At 50.2% G+C, this 21,048-nt stretch overlaps 1 protein-coding gene across 2 annotated transcripts; it reads right to left on the minus strand.

The window, feature by feature from the left end:
- Nucleotides 1–729: 729 nt before the first annotated feature.
- ECSCR (endothelial cell surface expressed chemotaxis and apoptosis regulator) lies at nt 730–19,469 on the minus strand. Of its 2 annotated transcripts, XM_063413121.1 has the most exons (12): nt 19,327–19,467; nt 19,089–19,234; nt 10,526–10,567; nt 9,926–9,976; nt 8,147–8,263; nt 7,627–7,680; nt 5,786–5,833; nt 5,133–5,231; nt 4,279–4,377; nt 3,683–3,719; nt 2,477–2,576; nt 730–1,955 (listed from the first exon to the last, which is right to left on the minus strand). In XM_063413121.1, exons 2-12 carry the CDS (start codon nt 19,138–19,140, stop codon nt 1,947–1,949), a joined length of 708 nt encoding a protein of 235 aa, XP_063269191.1. In that variant the 5' UTR covers nt 19,141–19,234; nt 19,327–19,467; the 3' UTR covers nt 730–1,946. The 2 variants fall into 2 exon arrangements, with proteins under 2 accessions (XP_063269191.1, XP_063269190.1); XM_063413120.1 differs by lacking the exon at nt 730–1,955 and having other exon boundaries at nt 1,962–2,576; nt 19,327–19,469.
- Between the last annotated feature and the right edge of the window lie 1,579 nt (nt 19,470–21,048).

The following is a 21,048-nucleotide window of genomic DNA, read 5'->3' on the forward strand; positions in this document are numbered from 1 at the left end:
CATTCCCTGGGGAGCCTGGGCAGTGCCAGCACCCTCTGGGGAAGAACCTTTCCCTGCTCTCCATCCCAAAGCTCCCCCTCCAGCCGTTCCCTCCTTCCCTGAGCTCTGCCCTCAGCTCCTCTGCTGCAGCTGAACCAGCCCAGGGTCCTCAGCCGCTCCTCGGGTGGCCCCTCCAGACCCTTCCCCAGCCCCGGCTCCTCCTTTGGACACTCTGGAACAGCTTTGGAAAGGCCTTGGGGGTGCTGGTGACAGCACTGAACATGAGCCCCAGGTGGGCAAGAGGTCAATGGCTCCTGGGCTGTGCCAGCCCTGGGTGGCAGCAGGACCAGGGCAGTGCCCGTCCCCTGTGCTGGCACTGCTGGGGGACCTCGAGGGCTGTGTCGGTTCTGGCCCCACACCACAAGACATTTCCCGGTTGCCTTCATCACTGCTAGTGTGGTTGGTGGTTTCCCCTCATCCCACCTGCCAGGGACACCTCCCACTGTCTCAGGCTGCTCCAAGCCCTGTCCAAGCTGGCCTTGGGCACTGCCAGGGATCCAGGGGCAGCCACGGCTTCTCTGGGCAGCCTGTGCCAGGGCCTGCCCACCCTCACTTTAAAAACCTCAAGGGCCTGTGGGAGGAAGGAAGTTCAAGGAAGGAAAATGAATGCAATGTTGAGATCCTATGGAATCTCAGAGGTCAGAGGAGATTTGTTAAAGCTTTACTTTCACTAAAAATCTTCTTGTTGTGCTCCATGTGTGGAGTCTTAGGACTCTGGGAACTGGAGCTGTCTAGGTCCATCTAACTGAGAATTATATGGGATTCTGTGTTAAGCAAATTCACCAGTCTGATGGAGCCTGGGTGAGTGGCAACATTTTACTTTTCATAAATATTACCAGAAAAGCTTCATTTATTAAGAAACAACTTATCAAACTACCCAGTGCAGATGTCAGAGGTTAAAAGGCATTGCCTCTTACCAGGAGTTTTGAAAATGTTGCAATTTTTTTGCTGAACAATTCCTTGCCAGCTCAAAGCACAGCTGCCTCTTGCATTGCACAGGGGGATGCTGCTCGTCCTGGTTCAAGGAGGCTTTGGGAAAGCAATAGTGGAGATGATGGAAGCTCTCCTGGCAAACTTGGACTGCCACACTCCAGGAGCTGAAGGAGCTCAGCATTTTGCTTATGACCATTCATTTTACACAGAGATAAACCCTGATCTACGCAGGGACTTTGTTCCTTACACTTCAGCTGAGCCTCTGAACGCGTGAGGAGATAACGATCTGCCGTCCAGAAGCTCCATTGTTATTAATAATAATAATAATAAAGTGTTTAAAATAGCAATTTGCATTTCAGCAGCGGCTTTAATTCACGGCTGTCCAAATGCTTTACAGACAAGGGATTAACAAGGCCTCACAACAATCCTGTGAGATAGGTGGATGTGACCGTCCCACTGCTGTGGGGACAATGAGGGCACTGGGGATAAGGGGCATGGAGCAGTCATGCTGGGATTTGACCTAGAACTTGGGCATTTAAGTCCCATCAGGCCTTCAGCTTCGGATCAGGCTTTCCCAATGCACGGGTCTGGCTCGGCGTGGGGCTGTGCTGATTAACGAGCCCGTGACTGCCTGGCACAGACTATAAAGGCCATTAATCTAAGGCAGAGGTTTATTAGTGGAGTGCATGGTGCCTTGGTGCTTCTTGCTGCTGGAATTATTGAGTGTTTGAAGGCACATCAAAAATAGAGTTAGATATCATCCATGGAGCGTGGCAGGCTGTAACTGGAGAAGGTCCTTAGGCCCCAGGTGGGGAAGCTATGTAGGACACTACTGTAAATGTACTGATCAGAAAGGACATAATAATTTATATATATGAAGTCCACCCTTGCTCTTTCCCCGAAGGAAAAATAAAAGAACCTAGAAAGCCACTGCTGGTTGTCACGTGTCAGCTTCAAGCTCTGGGCTCTTGGCTTCATAGCACCTGCCAAAAGAACAAAATGTGGTTCATCACCAGCCTGGTTGGGCTGACAAAGGGAGTAATGTATTCCTCCAAACTCAGCCCCAGCTTTAAAACAACTGAAATGATGTGAATTCCTCATGTGGGATGGACCTGAGAGCACTGATGGGGATGTGCTTCAACCACCTGTGGGGCAGGAGGGGATGAGCTGGGCTGGAGGGTGAAACCACGATTTCTCACAGACCTCTTCATTTAATGGCAAACCCCTCCAGTTTTGGACCTGGCCACAGATGATGTCACCTGTATACATGAGGTAAACTTGGTACCTCGAGTTCAGCCAGCCCAGGTAAACCTAAGATGGACACTCAAAATTTTCACCAGGCTTACTGGGAGCAGTTTGGACCTTTAGAAGTTTGGCGGCAGCTGTTTTTTGTCATACTTCTGAAGGAATAAAAGAGCAAAGAAATACCTCAGGGCATGCTCTTATACAGCCAGAGAAATGATCCCCAGCTGATTCCCTAAAAAGCAAGGCTGAAAAGGGAAACCTTTTCTGAAGGGGGGTAGCTCATGCTGTTGTTGGTGTTGATGTTCTTCATGGAGATCAGAGTGATGTTGTTCCCCTTCTGTCTCGTGTCTGCTGAGCAGCTGCCATGGAGGGAAGGAGATAATTAATTACTCTGGGAAACGAGAGAGAATCACAGAGTCATAGAGTCACTGAGGTTGGAAAAGACATCCAAGATCACTGAGTCCAACCTTTCAGCAATCACCACCTGGTCAAGCAGACCAGAGCACTGAGTGCCACGTCCAGGTGTTCCTTGGACACCTCCAGGGACAAAATTTCTTGCACAGAGCTGGAGGCAAACAGGCAAGGCCAAGGCTGGTCCAGGGGACCAGGTTTGGTTTCCACCACACACTGAGCTGCTGTCCTGATTCAGGCCCATCCACACTGAATTACAAGGCTTTGGAATGTGGAATTCCTTTTTTCCTACCCTGAGGTCTGGGATGTGCATTCCTTGCTGGTGGAGGCTGGATGACTGGGGATCAGGGGACCTTAGGCACTGTCCTACTTTCTGGCATGTTCTGCCTCAGTGGCTTCAGATCCTTGGATCACAATCTTTAAGGGTATTTGGTGACAACTCATGCTGATGCCAATTTGGCACCTAAATACTTACAGACTTTGCTCCCTGTGTCCCTTGTCCCCTTTCAAAGCAGGGCTTAGGAAACTTAGGAAACGATGAAAAAATAGAAGCAATATGTTTTGGTCCCTTCCAGGCCTTGTTTCCTGCTGTTTTCCCACATTCAGCCTCTCTGGAGTAGCAGTGATGGACCATGGGGCTCTGATGGACCATTGTCTGCTTGATGCTTCTCTTCCAAAAATCTCTGAACTGGGGCTCCTTTGGGAAAGGGTAACGGGCATCTTGGGAGATACCTAACACTGCTTTGAGATCCAAAATCTCGAGTTTAGACCTCAAGGCTCTATCTAGGCAAGGAAGACAATCAATCTGCTTTGGGAAGGTGATGAGTCTTAGTGCAGCTTTGAAATGAGCCCCCTAAAAATACTGATCCTCTATGTCTCTCTCAGAGGATGAGGTGTTATCAAAGCTGATTTTGCTTTTCTAACTCTCTCAAAGATGTCTTGACAAGCTTCCTTCCACCTGAAATAACCAAAGCAGACTCTTTTCCTTGCTAAAATTAGCTCTGGGATAAAACAGGCACTCTAAATCAGATGTGGGTGGCATGAGCAGCCTTACCTCTCTGATACCATGGAGGCTCCTGGTTTCTGTTTGTCTGGGGGGAGAAAAGCAGGTGGTGATGTAGAGGTGAGAAGTCACAAAACAAGTCAGCTCTATTCTGAATTATTCTGTGCAGGGATATAAATGAAATCTGAATGAGCTTGGAGACACTGTGGGGGAAGACTTGGGAGTTGAATAGAGAAATCCTTTCAGCTAAGGGGATGTGCAGGCAGGACGTGCTGGCCCTGTTGGGCTTTAGAAAGGATTCTGCCTTGCTGCAGAGCAGCCTTGCCCTCTGCTGGGCACTGCTTCGTCGGAAATGGGATTGCTAAGGAAAAAGAGTAGCAAACTGCTTTTTTTTTGCTGGAAGAGCTGCCCACATCTTGGAATTTGAACTGCAGGAAATTTGAGACCACATCCAGAAGAGTCTGGGCTGGGGCTCTAGCGAGGAGGATACACTGCATTCCTGACTGCTCAATCCATGTTCCACTCTGGCTTCCAAACCTCCCCACCACTGTGTAAGCTTTTCAAATGCATCTTTTGGGAATTGCCAGATCCACATGGACTCTGGTGATTTGTTGATTAGGGAAGCACAGATTCCCCCAGACAAATACCTTCTGAGTCCTTGGAGTGGTTGCACTTGAACCTCAGGCTGACCACGCTGACCAGGATGATCACCACCACTATCAGGATAACAACAAAGCTGATGACACCTGGGGATGGAGGAAAGAACTGTCTGAGCAGCAGGGAGACTCTGCCATCAAAACTTGGCTAGGAAATCAATATTTTCATTAATGTGAGCATGGTTCGTAATAGGCAGAGAAGCAAACAGTTGTTAGAACAAATAGCTTTATCCTCCTGTGTGTTAATCTCTAAGGACTTCTATGAATACTTAATCAATAAATACTTAATTGGTAAGGCAGTGCCAGGAAGGCAGAAGTCAGTTGGTTACACTGAAGATTGATAGGAGTCCATATGTTCCTGCTACAGTTGGTAAATCTTATCCCCAAAGTGTGTAAAGCCACATAAATATGTAATGTAAAAGGGAGAGAGAAGCTAGAGCTGTGGGTGATGTTATCTGTCCCATAAACCACCTCTAGACACTTTAAATCAAGTTGATTTGATACTGACGTCAGGCCTCAATCAATCAAACCATTCTTTGCACAGGAAATTTGTCCTGCTAAGAATCCTTCGGACATAGAATCCTGGAATCATGGAATGGTTTGGGCTGGGAGGGACCTTAAAGATCATCCCATTCCACCCCCTGCCATGGGCAGGGACACCTTCCACCAGCCCAGGTTGCTCCAAGCCGTGTCCAGCGTGGCCCGGGACACTGCCAGGGATCCAGGGGCAGCCACAGCCTCTCTGGGCACCCTGTGCCAGGGCCCCATGAATTTGGGTGTCCAAACCAGCATGGCCTGGTGAAAGAGAGCCCCCTCCTCTCCCCAGGGGTGGCACAAGACCTTACCAAAAGCTGCCACTGTCAGCGGTGATTTCTCGTCTGTCGGGGTGGGCTCAGGTAATTGGCTGGAGGAGTTGGGTGTTGGGGTGATGGGTTCTGAGGTGCCTACAGAGAGGAGAAGTGTACATATACATAAAAGTCATTCTTCCACAACGAGGAAGAGGATTCCTAGCAATGCTAGAGGCCCTAACTCTCACTTGCACTTCACTGAAGGGACCAAGTTTGGATCCTGGCCAGACCCATCAGTCTTAACAGCAAAGGGAGGGAGACCTGTGTGGAATCATTGCCTTGGTGGGGCCCCTTTAATGGACAAGCTGAGAGCAGCCACAGGGTTTCCTTCTGGGACCCCAGTGAGGAAAGGTCAAAGTCAGAGCTGGCACTACATTTGAGGAGGGAATTTGTCCAGTCTCCCTCCTTTTACAACCTTTTGCCATAATGGCAGCTTTCCTGCTGTTCCCAGGCTCAAGAGGTTGCTCTGGAGAGCTGTTTCTGCAGAGCTTTACAGACTTTTCAAGGGCTGGATGGGATGTTCATCACCACTCAGGAAATCACTGGTGTCCACGCTGCCTTGAAGACAACCGTGTGATTGCCTTGCTGCTGGCTGCGCAGGGGAATATAAAATAGGGAGCAGGGATCGCCTCTCTGTGAGGAGGAAGCACCTTGAGTCGCTGATGTTGTGGTGCTCTCATTCCTCACGGGGTCCTGACCTGCACAGAGAGACACAGAATGTGAGTCTTGACCTCCAGTGACATCCAAGAATCAAAGGAATTAATGGAGAGCAGAATGGATTCACAGTAGTGCCGGCAATACCTGGGGAAACATGGAATTAATATTCCCACCTCAAAGCTTCCCACCAAATGTACTTTTTACTATTTTCCATGTCCAAATGGAAGCCTAGAGAACCAAAATTCAAATACCCCTTTGTAAACTCTTTAGTGTCTCCAGTCCCAGGTACAGGTTTGGGGCAGAAACAGCAAAGCAAGGCTGGAAGACTGAGCTGGGAAGGTTATAGATGTGCTGTAGGTCATAAACATTGAGAGTTTAAAATAAGTCTGATTAGGGGAAAAAATAATGCAGAATGTGGGTGTGGATTGAGTGTTTGGCTTGTCCCTAGATTTGAAATTAGTGAATTTGCTATGCTGGGTTATCTAGAAGGAATGAAACAGGTTTGAGTTGGTCTAACTGGTAACCATATGTAGTCTAGCTGTGGCAGCACAGAGGTTTGTCCAAGCAGGACTCCAGTTCTCAGTGGGATAAACTGACTTGTGTGAAGCTGCTTGGTTTGTGACAGCTGCTTCCAGTGCCTGTGCAAGAAAATGTAAAGCCAGCCCGTGTGTTTCACTTGTACAGAGAAAAAACATCCTTTGCTGCCTCCAGGCTGTTGTTGAACAGCCAGAGTGTCTGCATCGACCTTAATGAGCAGCTACAGGCCCTGCCAGGAGACCGAAAGTGATACTTCAGAGGATCTTCTGTAGGTCACGTAGGATCTTGTTCCCTGTTTTCCCATCCACACGTTCCCAGCAGCAGCTCTGGCCAAGGGGATGTGGTGCCTGGAGAGGTGTGCACAGATCCTGGCACTGCCCCAGCTCCTGTCCCACAGCAAACATCCCTGATTTGGAATGAGATTTTGCCAAAAGCCAGAAGAAAAAGCAGTAAAGGCATGAAATAATAAATCTAACTGTTTTAAAAGCCACAAGGAGCAGAACAGTCTGGAGAAGCAGGGTCTGCTCCTGTACAATTTTTTCCCCACTCATCAAATTCTTTGTTTCATTTCAAAATTGTTCTTCTAGCTGCAGGCAGAGGCTGTGGTTTGCCGAGCTTGGCACGGATACCCCATCCCTGGGAAATGTTGGGTCCCACACAATGGGAGACCTGGCTTTTGGAAGCATCAGCATCTTTAGTCAAAGAAGCGTGGAGCTCCTCAGGGCTGGAATGAACAGCAATCTGCTCTGAGCAAAGGGCTTCTGGCTTAGCTGGGCACAGCCGTGCTGGGTGGGCATCTGTGTAGGCACAGCTGACCACGGCTGCCTCACCTCGCTTGTGTTACAGATCTGACAGGTACTTGGAGAGGCAGACCAGTTTCCTGACCATTGCAGATTTTTGAGGCTGAACTTTTAATGGAGAATTAGGTCAGTTGTCAGATTTCAGTCTTCCAGTCACTTGAATTCTGCCCTTATTCTGAGAAAATTCTTACTGAATTGTCTAATTTGTGCCTACAGGTTGGGTTAAGCAAACTGTCAAAAGCAAAATTATATTTATTTAAAAAGATTTTAAAAGGACTCCCCTCTCCTAAACACAGATCCATTGTTCAGCTGCTCAAGTTCATCCCAGCAGAGGATATTAAGAGCATTTATCTTGTGTTTTATCACTGCTTATAAAGACACCAGATGTGATTTTGGATGGCTCACCCCCCAGAAAAGACTCATGCTTAGAGAACCTGTGCTATTGATTGCCATCAAATTATCTGATCTTATTGTTGGTCTCTAAAAGGACAAAGTACCTTGAGGTGTTGGAGAAGGAGCTGCTGTGCTTGCGTTTCCACTGGACTTATCATCTAGATAAAGAAAACATAGAAAAGGACAATTAATTTGGGAGGCCATGGCAAATTCCACTGGGAAGAGCTGTTGGGTGTCCGTGGAGTAAAAAAATCTTTATTTGCATGATACTTTCCCTCCAGACAGACATCAGGATGCCCAGTTAGGCAGGTATGAAGTGAGCTCAGAGTGTACCTGACAGGTGAGCTTGGGAGAGGGAGCCTGGGGCAGCTGGACTGCTCCAATATTTGATAGAGCATGATCTGGATTTTCTGATATGGGCTTGGCCAGGCTGTGTCCATCTGGGGAGCTGGAATAAGCTGCTCTTTCAGCAAAGACTCTGAGAAATTCAATATTTGCAGAATTGCTGAATAACCAGCACAGGGTGGACTAGCCCAATATTCTGATGCCTGTAGTTTGGCTTGGATAAGGAGGGAGGCACAAAAAGGTCCTGCCTGAGCAAATATTTGAGTTTTCCATCCTTACCTCTCTCACTGGTTGCTGTCAGGGCTGTTGTAGTGGTGGGGGAGGGTTTGGCTGTAGTAGTTTGACCCACAGAGGTGAGGCTTAGGTCAGTCGGTGGTGTTGATTTTACTGACGGCTCTGTAGGGAAATTGTGGTGTTACTTCAAAAGGTTTAGCTCAGAAACAGCTTGGAGAGGGCACAGCTATTGCAGAGCCCTCAAATTCCTTGAGAGATAGGAATAATCTGCTAGGGAAAGCAGGGAAATAGCCTTCATCCTGCTCAGACTCAAGGAGCTCTTGTACTTTGGAATTTCCTTTTGCTCTTTTCACTGTGAGGAGATGCTGAGCTGGCAGAGCTCAGCAAACACGTGGAGAAAGTCAGGGTTTGCCACTGCTTCTTTCCCTGCTCTGAAAAGTGAAGGTGTTTGTGTCACTGGACACTTGACCTGCCTGGAGCTGCCTGGCACCCATGTGATCTTTTCCTTGTGTTCTGAAATGCCAACTTTCACCTTTCATTTCACTGAGAGTCTCGAAGTACAAATAACTCAGCTCTTGGAGTGGTCTGGAGGCTCCGTCTTCTGCTCAACCTGCTCCAAACTGCACTCGATCCAGAGCAAGATGTGTGGGAAAAGCTTTCAGTAATCCCTCTGCAAGGAGGAGTGCATCACCAGCTGGGAATTTACAGGCAGGCTCCCTGTCTAGACTGCTCTTGGCTTTCCAATAAATTGAGAAAATGGGGGAATGGTTTCAAGGTTAGTGTGCTGGCTTTTTTTCCCTCTTTATTCAAATGCCTCACTGAAATATTAGAATTTAGGATTAAGTTTAAGTTTCTTTTTTTTTCTGCAAGCCTTGGAAACAGAAGCAGAGATCTTTTTGAGATCTTATTCCTTGATATTTTTGGGGTCCTTCTGGAAGCGTAGCTATGCTTAGGTTTGTTTTTTTCCTGAAACATGGCAGGAAGAGATCTGTCTCCAAAGATCCAAGTGGACACTAACAGATGTGGAGCTGGAGAGATCATTTCTTGTCTAATTGGTTTTCTGTACATGTCACAAAATCAGAGGAAAGCTTGGATTGGAAAGGATCTTAAAGATCAGCCAGGTTGGACAGGGCTTGGAGTAACCTGGGATAGCAGAAGATCTCCCTGCCCATGGGGAATGGGATGAGTTTTAAAGTCTCTTCCAACCCAAACCATTCTGGGATTCCACTCTATGATTGTGGGTCTGATGTTCTGAAAGCTGAGAGTTTGCTAACTCTCAGCTTTCCCAAGGGAAACTTCTCAGCAGTTTCTCTTTTCCCAAGCAGCAGTGTAAATAACTTTTCTTCCCGTAACATTTCTGAGTAAACAATATTCCTTTCCCATAAAAACCTCTCTCCCAGGTGTTGTTTGAGTTACTTAACCAAGGGAGAGGTGTCCATCCTATGGACCAATAATGTGCCTTTTTAGCACAGCATGTTATAAAAGGGATGAATGAATTTGTAAATAAAGCCTTCTGATTTTCTTCTGCCTGCTAAACTGGAGTCAAGCATCTTTATTTCGTGTCCAATAGTGACATATAATCATCTCATTCTCCCTATTGAATTTGAAGATTTTTCCCCTGGTTTTGCTCACTCCTGTGCCTTGATCCCTGCGGGGTGAGTTGGCTGGATTAGAAGACCTGACACCATAAAATTTCCTTCCTCCTCACCACTGTCCTCTGCACAGCCCCAGTTACTGCAGGGCTGCCCAGCTGCACTGAGGTCAGAGCAGTTCCACACTGGGATGGCCCCAGGCTGCTGTCCTTGGTCTCCAGCTGAGCATTACCTGAGCTGTGGTTCTTTGCTTCAGGGCTGGGTGCTGTTGGTTGGAATTGACCTGGAACACAAGCAGAGGCATGGAGGTGACACTTCCAGGCTGGTGGGATCCCACAGAGAGGGTTGGAGGATGGACCAGAAAGGGGCCATGGCAGCCAAGAGAGCAGAAAGGGTGAGGGGAACAAGAGATGCCAAGGAGAGGGCTTGGTGTGGCTGTGGCTCCATGGATTCATTGCTGCTGGGAAGCAGCTGAGGAAACAGGGAGCACAGATGAGGCAGGATCCCTCTGCTTTCCCCAGGCTTCCTGGAGCACAGCCTTGCTCCCTTCTGGACAAAAGGGAGCCAAGCCAGGTCACCCTCTGGGGCACAGTGTCCTCCATGTCCCCCGGAGATCTGGGGGTGAGTGGTGATGGATGGGGCAGGCAGAGGCAGGATGCTGGGAGAAGATCCCTCAGCAGATGGGAGCTTTGAATCAGGGTCCCATTTGGGGCCTCTCCATTTGCATCCCCCCATTTCCATGTGCCTCCCCCCCTTTCCATGTGCATGCCCCCATTTCCATGTGCCTCCACATCCAAACAGACTCATAAAGCACACCACAAGGCAGAGGTACCTGTTCCAGCAGGGGTGGAGGAGTTTGTGGAAGCTGTAGAACCTGAAAGGAAAGAGCAGAGTGTGAGTGGTGCTCATCTGTGGTGGTCACTAATGCACTGCTGTTCTTGTTCCTTGTGTGGTTTGGGTTTGCCTCATCTTCTGTCAGAATGATTTTGAAATATGGGATTCCCCCAAAAGCATTAGCAGAGAAGTAGTAGCAAAGAAGTTTTACTGAGTGTAAAACTATCAGGATCTGAATAAATTAGTAGTGGAGTTTATCTAACCAGTTTATCCAGCCTTTGGGGGGCTGTAGAAATCCATGGGGTCATTCCCTCCCCGTGAGCTGTTTGCCTCAGCTCAGCCCTGACACAGAAGGGTGTGTGACCTGCTTTCTGGAGCTCTTCAGAGCTAAGACACATTGGAACACTTTGTTCCCTTGAGACCTTAAGGAATGGATGGATGAGGTTTGTAAAGGCTTCCAGGAGCCGATGGGACAGTTCTCCTTCCTATCCTGTGTATCCTGGGAAGCTGAAGCCTGGGGCTGTGAGCCTGGAGGGAGCTTCAGCCCTCAGGAGCTGCCTTCCCCGTAGGGCTGGGCATTCCTGGAGGTCCGTACAAGGTTGTAGGTGTTTCACTCAGTCCCCAGTTCCTCAACTGAAAGGTGGCTTTGGTTGGTTTATTTGTTTGCTTTTCTTTTGGGTTCATGACAAAGCATTCCTGCCCCCATCCCTCACATTTCCTACTCTTAGCATCCATGATGTTTTCCTTTAAGCCCCAGCTTAAAGAGTATTTTGGCTTCGACAGGAGCTTTCAAGGTCATCTAGTGCAACCCCAAGGGTTAGATGAGATGCCAATTAAAAATGCTGCCCGTGAAAATGGGAGAAAAATGTCCCACACTCTAGGACAAGACCTGGAAAATGTAAATGCACTTTAAAAGCTCAAATCAAACCCAGCTGATTTCACTTTGGGAAGGTGACTTTGAGTCTGTCATTGCTGGAATGTACATTCTAATTGGGATTTTCAAATGGTTATTGGTGGTGACCCTGGTGCTCTCCGTGGTTAAGTTTAATGAAAGAAATGACACTACAGGTACAGAAAACAGCTGAATCTGACTCCCCTGGTGATCCATCTCTCCAGAGTCCCATGGGAGAAAAAGGATTTGGGCAGAAAGGGGCAGCAGGGAAGGTTGAATCCTTCCAGCACACTGTCCCCTCATGATGCCTCAGGGCTCAGTGGTGGGAGCAGAGCCTTTGCAGGAGGTGCAGGGGAGGGTCCAGCCAGGCAGCACCAGCCAGGGCACAACAGTGCCCATTTTCAGCCAGAACCTGCCCTCCAGGAAGGAAATTCTCCCTGGAAAAGTGGGCAGGCCCTGGCACAGGGTGCCCAGAGCAGCTGTGGCTGCCCCTGGATCCCTGGCAGTGCCCAAGGCCAGGCTGAAGGGGGATCGGAGCAGCCTGGGACAGTGGAAGGGTCCCTGCCCATGGCAGCGGGTGGGATGAGATCGGCTTTAGGGACCCTCCCAGCCCAAAGCACTCTGTGATTCCAGGGTTTGATGCCAGGAGCTGTAGGGGTGATGCAGATGAACTTTGGGGTAGGTCCATGAGCTGCTGGTGCCTGGGGGAGGCCGAGGGCCCTGGCAGGGAGGGGTGTCTGGAAGGAGACCCTCAGCCCTGAGTGTGCTTCTGGCTCAGAGCTCACCCTCAGCACCCTCTGGGTGTAGCGAGTTCCCGATTGATCTCATTTTCCTCATGGAATTGCTTTGGAGCCGTAATTGTTTTCATGTCTGAGACTTTATGACAATGATCCCAGCCAGACAGGAAGTGTGTAAACCATGGTGAATACATAATAAAATGTGGTTTATTCCCAGACACGGTTTGGCTGTGAAAATCAGAGTGGACTATTCAGACCTTTTCCATGTTTTTCCTCTTCTAATAACTGGGCAGCAGGCTGGGAAAACTGTCCTGCTCAATCCATGAAAGAGGAGACAGGAACAGATCCTTAATCACTCAGAGAGGAAGGGACAGGTTGATTTTCTAACACCATTTGGAGCAGGATCAGGAAACAAGGACCTTTATGTGCAGCAAGGAACAGGGAGGCTGGGAAATAGGAACCTGCCGTAGCACAGGGCTGGTGAGGTGCTAGGAGTGACGGTGTTGGAGAATTTATGGGATATCCTTCCCTGGGGGGTTTGAAGAGCAACTTCAAGGAGCATCAGGGCAATAAGAGTTATGGGCAGCTGTACCATCATCTACTAAATCAATTAACATCATGGAAAAAAAAGAATGTTTTAGGCACATTTTTGCCCTTCCTAAAAAGGTAGAAATGCTTCTTTTGAGGAAGGGGGATGATTCTGGAGGTTGGTTTGCAAATGCCTTCAGATATTCTCTACATTCAGCACAAAAAATAATGTGCTGAGATCATCATAGGGGATCAATATCCTCCAGCAGCTGCCAGACTCAAACAGCTCCTCTTTCTCCAGAATTCCCTTGTAAGACCCATTGTCTCATTTTCCTGTGGGGAGAAGTAGCTGTGGCACATTTATGGAATTACTCACAGGTCCTTTTTCATGGACATGGCATGTGGAAGCACCCAGACTCACTGGAGAAAGAGCTGCTGTCTGCACTTAGCCTTTGCCAAAGCAAAAGGGGAATGAAGGCACTGAGCTGGACATTTATTCCACCATTTTTGGTGCAGATGAGGAGAAATTTGAGAGCCTGAACAGAACCTCTGGGGATGGGAGGAAGCTGAGGGTGAGGGAGGTGACGTTGCCATGTCTGCCATCCCTGATGGAATAATCCACGGGCCAGCTCCAGCATCCCTTGGACAGGAGGAAATGATTGTACACAACGCTTTCTTCACTGCAGCATGTCCTGTCGCTGAGGGTCACACTGGAGACCTTCTGAGGCTCTATGTTTGCACACCTAAACCTTGTGGTCATTGTAAAAAAGATGAAAAGGCAGTTTTTTCCCACTGCTCAGTTCCCAGAGCTCCTGTGGTTGATGCTTGCCCTGCTCTGGAGTGTTGCTGTGGGGAGGCTGAGGGCTGGAGATCCCCTTCTGGCATTCTGCTCCGGAATAAAGGGCCCTGGCTTCTCTAAACACATCCACGCTTCAATTCAAAGTGGAGCAGGCCTGGCTCCGACTTCTGGCTGCTGCTGCTTGTTATGCCTTCCCTGCCAACTCAAATAAGCAAAAGTCCTGTTCTATTGGGTGTTTTCTTTTGGGGAGGGTGCTCAGCATCCCAGATCCCCAGGAGTGGGATGGATTGTGCAAAGCAGGATGAGACCGAACTCCCGTTGCGGGGCTGGGCAGCAGGATGGGGATGAACAAAGCCTGCCACGTGTCTCAGCTCCCTGCAGATATCCCAGGGGATTCTGGAGTTGGAAACCATTCCCTCCCAGTGCTGCTGCCAGCATGGAGAGCCCTGGCTGTATAAACAGCTCCCAGCAATAACCAGGACACGGCTGGTGCAGCTGGAATTGTAATAAACATCAAAGCCCTTCCACGAGGAAGGCACTGCCAAGGAGTTTGTTGCGTGTTTGGGTGCAAAGGATTTACAGCTGGACTGTGCAGTCCTGGGTGGAGACTGGGAGCTGGCTGAGGGATTTACGATGGGAAATACGGCTTTGTGCTGCTGCTGTCATGGGAAAGTCTCAGTTAGGCACTGGAGCTGCAGGGCTGCAGAGGAGCACATTGGGGCTGCAGCTCCATTTCGCACTTCTGCTCGCAGCTTTCCGGTTTGATTTTTCCAAAGGGTAAACAGGAGAATTTTGGATTTCTGTTTTTGGCAGTTGTTTTTCTGTGGGGCTAGGTGTGTCTACACTGACCTGGAGCCTTCTCTTGTGGCAGCTGAGATACTTCCAAAGCCAGCAGCTCACCCCACTCACTCCTCAGCACAAAGAAGGTGATGTCAACCAAAAGACCAGTGAATTTTAGGTATTTCTGCTTTGGTCTTATTTTTGGCAATTGTAGACATTTAAAGCATGGTTTTTCCAGCTGCTGACCAAAGAAAGGGACTATTTAAAACCTCAAACTTTGCCAGGGCCTCCTATGGAGATCTGAGCCAGCTGCTGGAAAAGCTTTAGCAGGTTTTAGATCAGGCTCAAGGCAGGCTTGTGGTGTCCAGCCTGCGTTCATAGAGGGCTGGAGTCATTGGGGAGGACCTCTGGCACTGGTGTGGAGTCACAGGGACTGCTCCTGTCCACTCAGAACTGCCGATGGAGAGGGAGCATCTATTCCCAGAGACAAGGAACCCTGGGCTCGTCCCCTCCCTGGCACTTCTGGGTGATGTCCCACCTGCAGAGCCCACGGGGCAGTGCTGTACCTCTGAGTCACCCTGTGCTTGCTTTGCAACTCAGATATTGGCACTTCTGTCAGATGACCCAAGACAAAAAAAATACCAACCACTTAACACAGGTGCAGCTGTTTCCTGGATGAAACACAGCAGCAGTGAGCAACACCCAGTTCTTAGGACTTCCACAAAGGAAAAATTCCTCTTTTAGGAAACCTGGAAAGCAGAGAGTTCTGCCAAAGCCTAGGTTGTGTTTTATTAAGTGCCTAAGTAAGAGGTCTCTGCCTTGAGGGTCTCACAGCAGACCAGATGGGGTGGGAATTGTGGAGAAGAGAGAGAAGAAGTCTTGTTCTGCTGGATGGATAACTGACAGCCCAAATCAGGGCCAGATCCACAGAAGAGCTTCATTCCCAAATGGCATGGAGGGGTTGGCAACTGGCTGCCAAGTTCTTCTGGGTTGTAATGACTCAGTCAAAATGTTATGGAAAGTTTAGAGAGCCAGGAATTAATCCCGGATCTCATCAGCAATTAAAATTAATTGTTGCCTTCCTCTGCCCGTCCTCAAGGGCTGGGCCTGGGCATCCTCTCCAAGCACCACATTCCATGCTCCTCTCTGGAAGCAGATCTTAGTAGGAGGCAATTAAAACCCACTTGGATGTAGAAAATAACCAAGGGAGAAAAACAATGTGGGGAAGCTGTGAGCACAGAGTGGCTCTGCTGCATCCCTGTGCTGCCCAGGGCTGGTTTGTCCATGGAAGGGGTTGTTCCTGGAAGGAAAAGCAGCCTGGCTTTTCTCCTGGCTGCACCACCACTGCTCCACCAGGCTGCTGCTCCATCACCCTCCCATCTCCCTCCTGAGCAGCTTATTTTAGAGCTCTAGGTTGCTCCTGATGTGGGTCCTGTCCTCCTCCTGGCCATGCAGCTTCTCAGGTTTGGGGCTGGGTCTGGGATTTTGGAGGGGAAATCACTCCATGCCCAATGCAAATGAAAATGGGGGCACCACCAATCCAGGCTTGCTGGGACCCAGGGCCCAGCCTGTACTTTTTGCCTACCTACAGTTTTTTAAATAATATTATTTATTAGCAGAGCTCAAAGCACTTTACAGAGGAGACTTTCCGAGTTTCTTCCCAAACTGATTATCCTTTCCATTAATTCTGAGATTCCCCAGGGTATTTTTGAGTGCTGCTCTATGACGTTTATGAACCACCAAGCAGGAATGTGATCTGCTGGGACTGGTTCAGGAGACAAGGTGTGAAGGGGGCTGGTGGCTGAGGGATTTCTCATAACTCCTGTTCTTTCCACCTGCTTTTCTTGAGTGTCCTGGCTTGAGTGCCAGGGGAGCAGTTGAAGGATAACCCTGCTTGGAAGAGGTTCCAGTTTCATAGAAGCAACAGCTACAGAGCAGGTAAAGCATCTTGGCCTGACAATTCATCCGAGTCTGGATTTTGGGTGAATGACCCAAGTTTTATTCCCACATTTCCTAACTCTTTATGTATTCTCCCATATCCCCACAGTGTGGGCAGCAGGGCAGGGGGGATTCTGCCTGGCTTGGGTAGACCCCACCTGCAGAGCCGCCCTCCTTCAGCTTAAGGACATTCCCTGTGTCCTGTCCCTCCATCCCTTGTCCCCCGTCCCTCTCCAGCTCTCCTGGAGCCCCTTTAGGCCCTGGAAGAGGCTCTGAGGTCTCCTTGGAGCTTTCCCTTCTCCAGACGAGCACCCCCAGCTCTCCCAGCACTCCCCCATGGCAGAGCTGCTCCATCCCTCTGACCATCCTGGTGCCTGCTCTGGACTCCTATGGGAGCTTCTCCCTTGCTGAGGTGGTTGGGTCATGCTGGGGGGGCTCCTGTGGGAACTGGAGCCAGGAGAGCTCCCAGCTGGGGCTGTGCTGGTGCTGCAGAAGCCCCAGGTCCCCTCTCCAGCCTGGCTCCCCAGCAGGACGTTCCTGGCTTTGGGACACCAGCAGCACCTCCTGCAAGGACACCTGTTGTTGACTCACCTATTGTAAATGGGGCAGAATTCCTGGAAGCTGCTGCAGTCATTCTGCAGTCACCGAGGGGTTTTGTGTCACCGAAGGGAGCAGTTTGTTGTGTGAACAAACATTTCTCCAAACCACCTCCTGCTTTCTCTTCCTTGTTCACCACGTCAGGGCTGGGCTCGCCTCACCCTTGGTTGAGAAATTTGCTTTAGGATGCCCTGGTTTGAGGGTGCAAGTCTGGAATCCAGGTACCTGTCCTTTAGCTGCACCCCATTTTTGATGATATCAAAAATATATCTCAGAATACATGTTTAGTTCTGAAACAACACATTTCTCATGGCATTATCCATCCACAGGCTGTGGCACAGATAAGGAGAGCAGTGGATGGAACAACAACAGTGGGAAATCCTGCTGGGTTTTCATCAGCTTTGAGGAGGAATTTTTTCAGTGGAAATCTTTTGTCTGGAAAACGCCTGCCCATTGTAACGGGAAGGGTCCATAGGAAGAGGTTTGTTTGGACAAATTTTCTGCTAAGTGTTTCTGGGGGGAGGAAAAACAAATTGGAAATGTGCCAGACCTTCTCACTTCAGCAATTTCAAAATAACAGTTTGAACCTCCCTTATTTGAACCTCCCTTCAGAAATAACCATGAGAACAGAGAAATTTAATTTAGGAAAGGATAACTTAATAAAATACTGAATTTGCACCAAGCAAAAGCGAGAAAGGCCCGTGTGAGACCAGGCAGGTGTAAGTGTCCAGCCAAAGCTGATTCTCTGTCTCCTCAAGGTTACCTCCATCCTCCCCAGGGCGGGCAGCCTCGTTCCAGAGCCCCTAATTCCTTTTTCCAGCTGCTACTGTGCCTGGAAATCAGCAGCAGTACAGAGCCTGCCTGCCCCTCTCACTAAGCTGCTGCTTTGCCTTGTGCAGAAGCTTTCCCCAGGGGCTGCACCACCTGAGGGACTTGCTGTCAAACTAAAAATGAAACCAAAAAGCCATTCTGGGGCTGTTGGATCAGTGCAGAAGAGGGAGCTAGGACACATCCCAGGGAAGGCTGGCTTGGTGGGAGAGGTGTGACACTCTGTGACCATGGAGGGGGACGGTCCCAGCCCCTGATTTTAGACCTGGTTTAGGTGGCTTTGGGAGGACAGAGTGATGCTGTCGGGACTGAAGCACAGAGGGTGGCATCCCTTCCACCGGGTGCTGCAGCAGCCAGGTGCTCCTGGAAGCTGGAATTCTGGGCAGTGCCTCTGGGATTCCCACTCCATGGATCTCGGCATGGTGCAGCCCAGCCAGGGAGGGGGCCTGACCTCCTCTGTGCCATTCCTGTTCCAGAAAAGCCCTTCCAAGTAGTTTTAAGAGGGAAAGCAGCATTCTGGGTGGGCATTGAGGAGTGTCACAGGGCGCTCAAAGCCCCTTGATGTGATCCTTGCTCTGATCCCAAGCACCAAATCCCCCCTCCCCCCGCTGAAGGCTGCAGTGCCGCCCTCTAATGAAGAGAGAAAATTTCCAATCCATGTGCTCTTATTTCTTGGAATTATACAACTACAAACCAAATTGCTTTCTGTATGCTACAGAATGAGATGATCTTTCCTTTCCAACACAAACCATTCTGTGATTCTCTGCCTTTTAAAAATCCCATTATTACCAGCACAGTGGCTGTAACCCGAGGCAGCTTCTATAGTTTAATGATAAAACCTCGGAGCTGGAGACACATTATTTTATATTCCTTTGAATGTATTCCAGCTCCCAGCTACTACAGCTGTCAGCAAGGCAAGAGGGGCCTGACAATGCAGGGAAAAGCAACCTGACATCCTTTGGAAAGGGAAACCAGCTCCTTCATCCCACATCTCGACTCGCATGGGAGAGAGAAGTTAAACCAGAATTACCCCAAAGCAGCAGAATTATTACAGCAAGGACGAGGTGTGCTCTGCACGAGCCTTGCACGTAGGCTTTGTATTTATAATAATGAGAGTAAAAAGTGCAAATAAAAAGTATTTTTGAGGAAAACAATGTCCTGCACATTGAAACATTCCACCTTTACTCTTACTTGACAAAAGCCACTTATTCCAAACGCCTCAGCAGAAACACTCTTTTCATTAACCAGGAAACAAATCTTTGTATTCCAGCACTACCAAACAAACCCTGTAAACCCGACAAAGTCACATTTTCCCAACACCCTGACTCCTGCCACCCTTGAGCTGGAAGGCTGAGCTGTCCAGCGGCAGCTCCCAGCCTCTCCCCGGTTCCCTTTGGAGCCCCCCGTGGAGCCGGACCCCCCAAACCCCCTCGGGCTGCCCGGGGTGTGCGGAGCAGCTCACCTGGAAGCAGCAGGAGGAGCCAGAGGAAGGGATGGAGGCACGGGAGCAGCATCTCCGCGCTGCTCTGGGCTCGCGGAGCCTCTGGCCATGCCGGGAGGGACCGCCAGCAGCGATTCGCCCGCCCGGGCTGACTCTCACACAGCTTCCTGTTAAAGAATAGGAGGAAACGGGCTGAATCCACAGGGGAACTGTGTTTTTCAGCCCATTATGGCCGGGGAGGATGTGAGACATCGCTCACCGGCGGCAGAGGAAACCTCGCCGAGCTGTGCCGGGGTTCGGCTCCCGGCACGGAGGGATGCCCTGCTCTGGGCCTCAGCGGCTTCCTTACGGTGCTGGGGTTTTGGGGAGGTGTTCTGTGTGTGGTAGGATGTGCCCCAGGTCCCAACCCCCCACATCAGCCTCCCTGGGGTAAGAGCTGCGGCAGGAGCCTCCCCACCACCTGAGAGGAGGTTTTTTAAATTCCACGTGGAATTTAGGAATAACTGCTCCTTGTGGGGCCAGTGTAGCTCAGCAGCTGGATCTGCCCTGTGCCCTGTGCCTCCCTGGGCAGCTCCAGCCAGTCTGGGAGCTGGGACATGCCAGCTTTGGGATGGTGGCCTTGGGATGGTGGCTTTGGGATGCTCCTCTTCAGGCAGCACAGCCTCCCTCCCTGCAGTACACACAGCACATGCTGGGCTTGGACCTACCCCCTCCTGAAGAAGGGGAGGAACTGGAAAACCAGACTGGTTCTGCCCCCATCCAGCCCGAGGGGTTCAGGCATTTGGTTTCTTGGCCCTGACTTTGTGTTGTGCTGGTCTGTGCAGGTCCTGCCTGCCAGTGTGAACTCCAGAGGTTCTGATTTATCCTGTGCTGGCTGTCAGTGGGTGTTTGAGGGAGGAGAAGCAGTTCAGTGTCCCCACCTAGGAAAGGCTCCTTCTGTGTGGGTGTTTAGGATGCAAAGCCAGAGGATTCTGTCTCCTGGTCTGAGAGGCTGTTCCAGCCCTCTCCCACAGTCCCCCAAAAGCCACAGAGCCTCATCCAAAGGCAAAGGAGATTCTCCTTCACTGCATGGATTGCATCAAGGGTGTCCTATGCTGCCAGCAGGGTCCTTGTTCCCACGGCTGGCAGACAGCAGCAGGACTGGAGGGACTGGAATGACCCCCCAGCTCCTCACATCCTGTGGGTCTCTGCCAACCCCTCCAGCCCCCCAGGAAAACCAGGCCCAAGGCTGGCGACCTCCACAGCAGCCTTTGCTGGGACAAACCCCCTGCCAGCAGCCCCCCCATCCTTTTGTCCCTTGCACAGATGTGATGCTCAGAGATTATGCTGTAGATTAAGGTTTTACTGAATCCTGAAATGAGTGCAAATACCCAGAAGCTCACACGCAGTTAAATCTCTTCTGGATGCTCGGCTGAATGGTGGAAAAGGCATTTCCCACCCTGTCCTCCACATGTGCAGGAAGGACAGAGGCCAGACATTCACCCCAGCCTGTCTGCTGAGAGCCTGCAGGTAAGAGCAGTGGTGTTTGGGGGTGGAGGGATGGGAAGATGTGTTTTGTAATGGCTGAAACTCCGAGGGATCCATATTTCCTGCTCTGCAATGTGCTCAAGGTCACTCCTGGTGCAGAGGGTGTGACACACACCAGCCCTGGGCCAGGGGGGTGCACCTGTGTGCAGGGTGGTGGCACAGCCAGCGTGTGAGGGGAGGGATGTGCCAGCCCTGACCTGGCACTGGCTCCTGCCTGCAACCCCCAGCAGCTCACACAAGCCTTTAGGTTGGAAAAGCCTCCAAAATCATTGAGTCTGACCACTGAACTGGAGGCCCAAAGCATCCAGAGCTGCCCATGGACTCACCCCACAGCCCTGCGGGCACATGCCCCTTCTGCAGCACTGGGACCCCGGCAGGGACAGTCACCCCCGGGGCTGTGTCACCCCTGGGGACAGGGCGCTTCCAGCCCGGAGCACGGCGTGGGGACTCCGTG

Source organism: Prinia subflava, chromosome 16 (assembly GCF_021018805.1).
Source record: "Prinia subflava isolate CZ2003 ecotype Zambia chromosome 16, Cam_Psub_1.2, whole genome shotgun sequence".
Taxonomy (NCBI): Eukaryota; Metazoa; Chordata; class Aves; order Passeriformes; family Cisticolidae; genus Prinia; species Prinia subflava.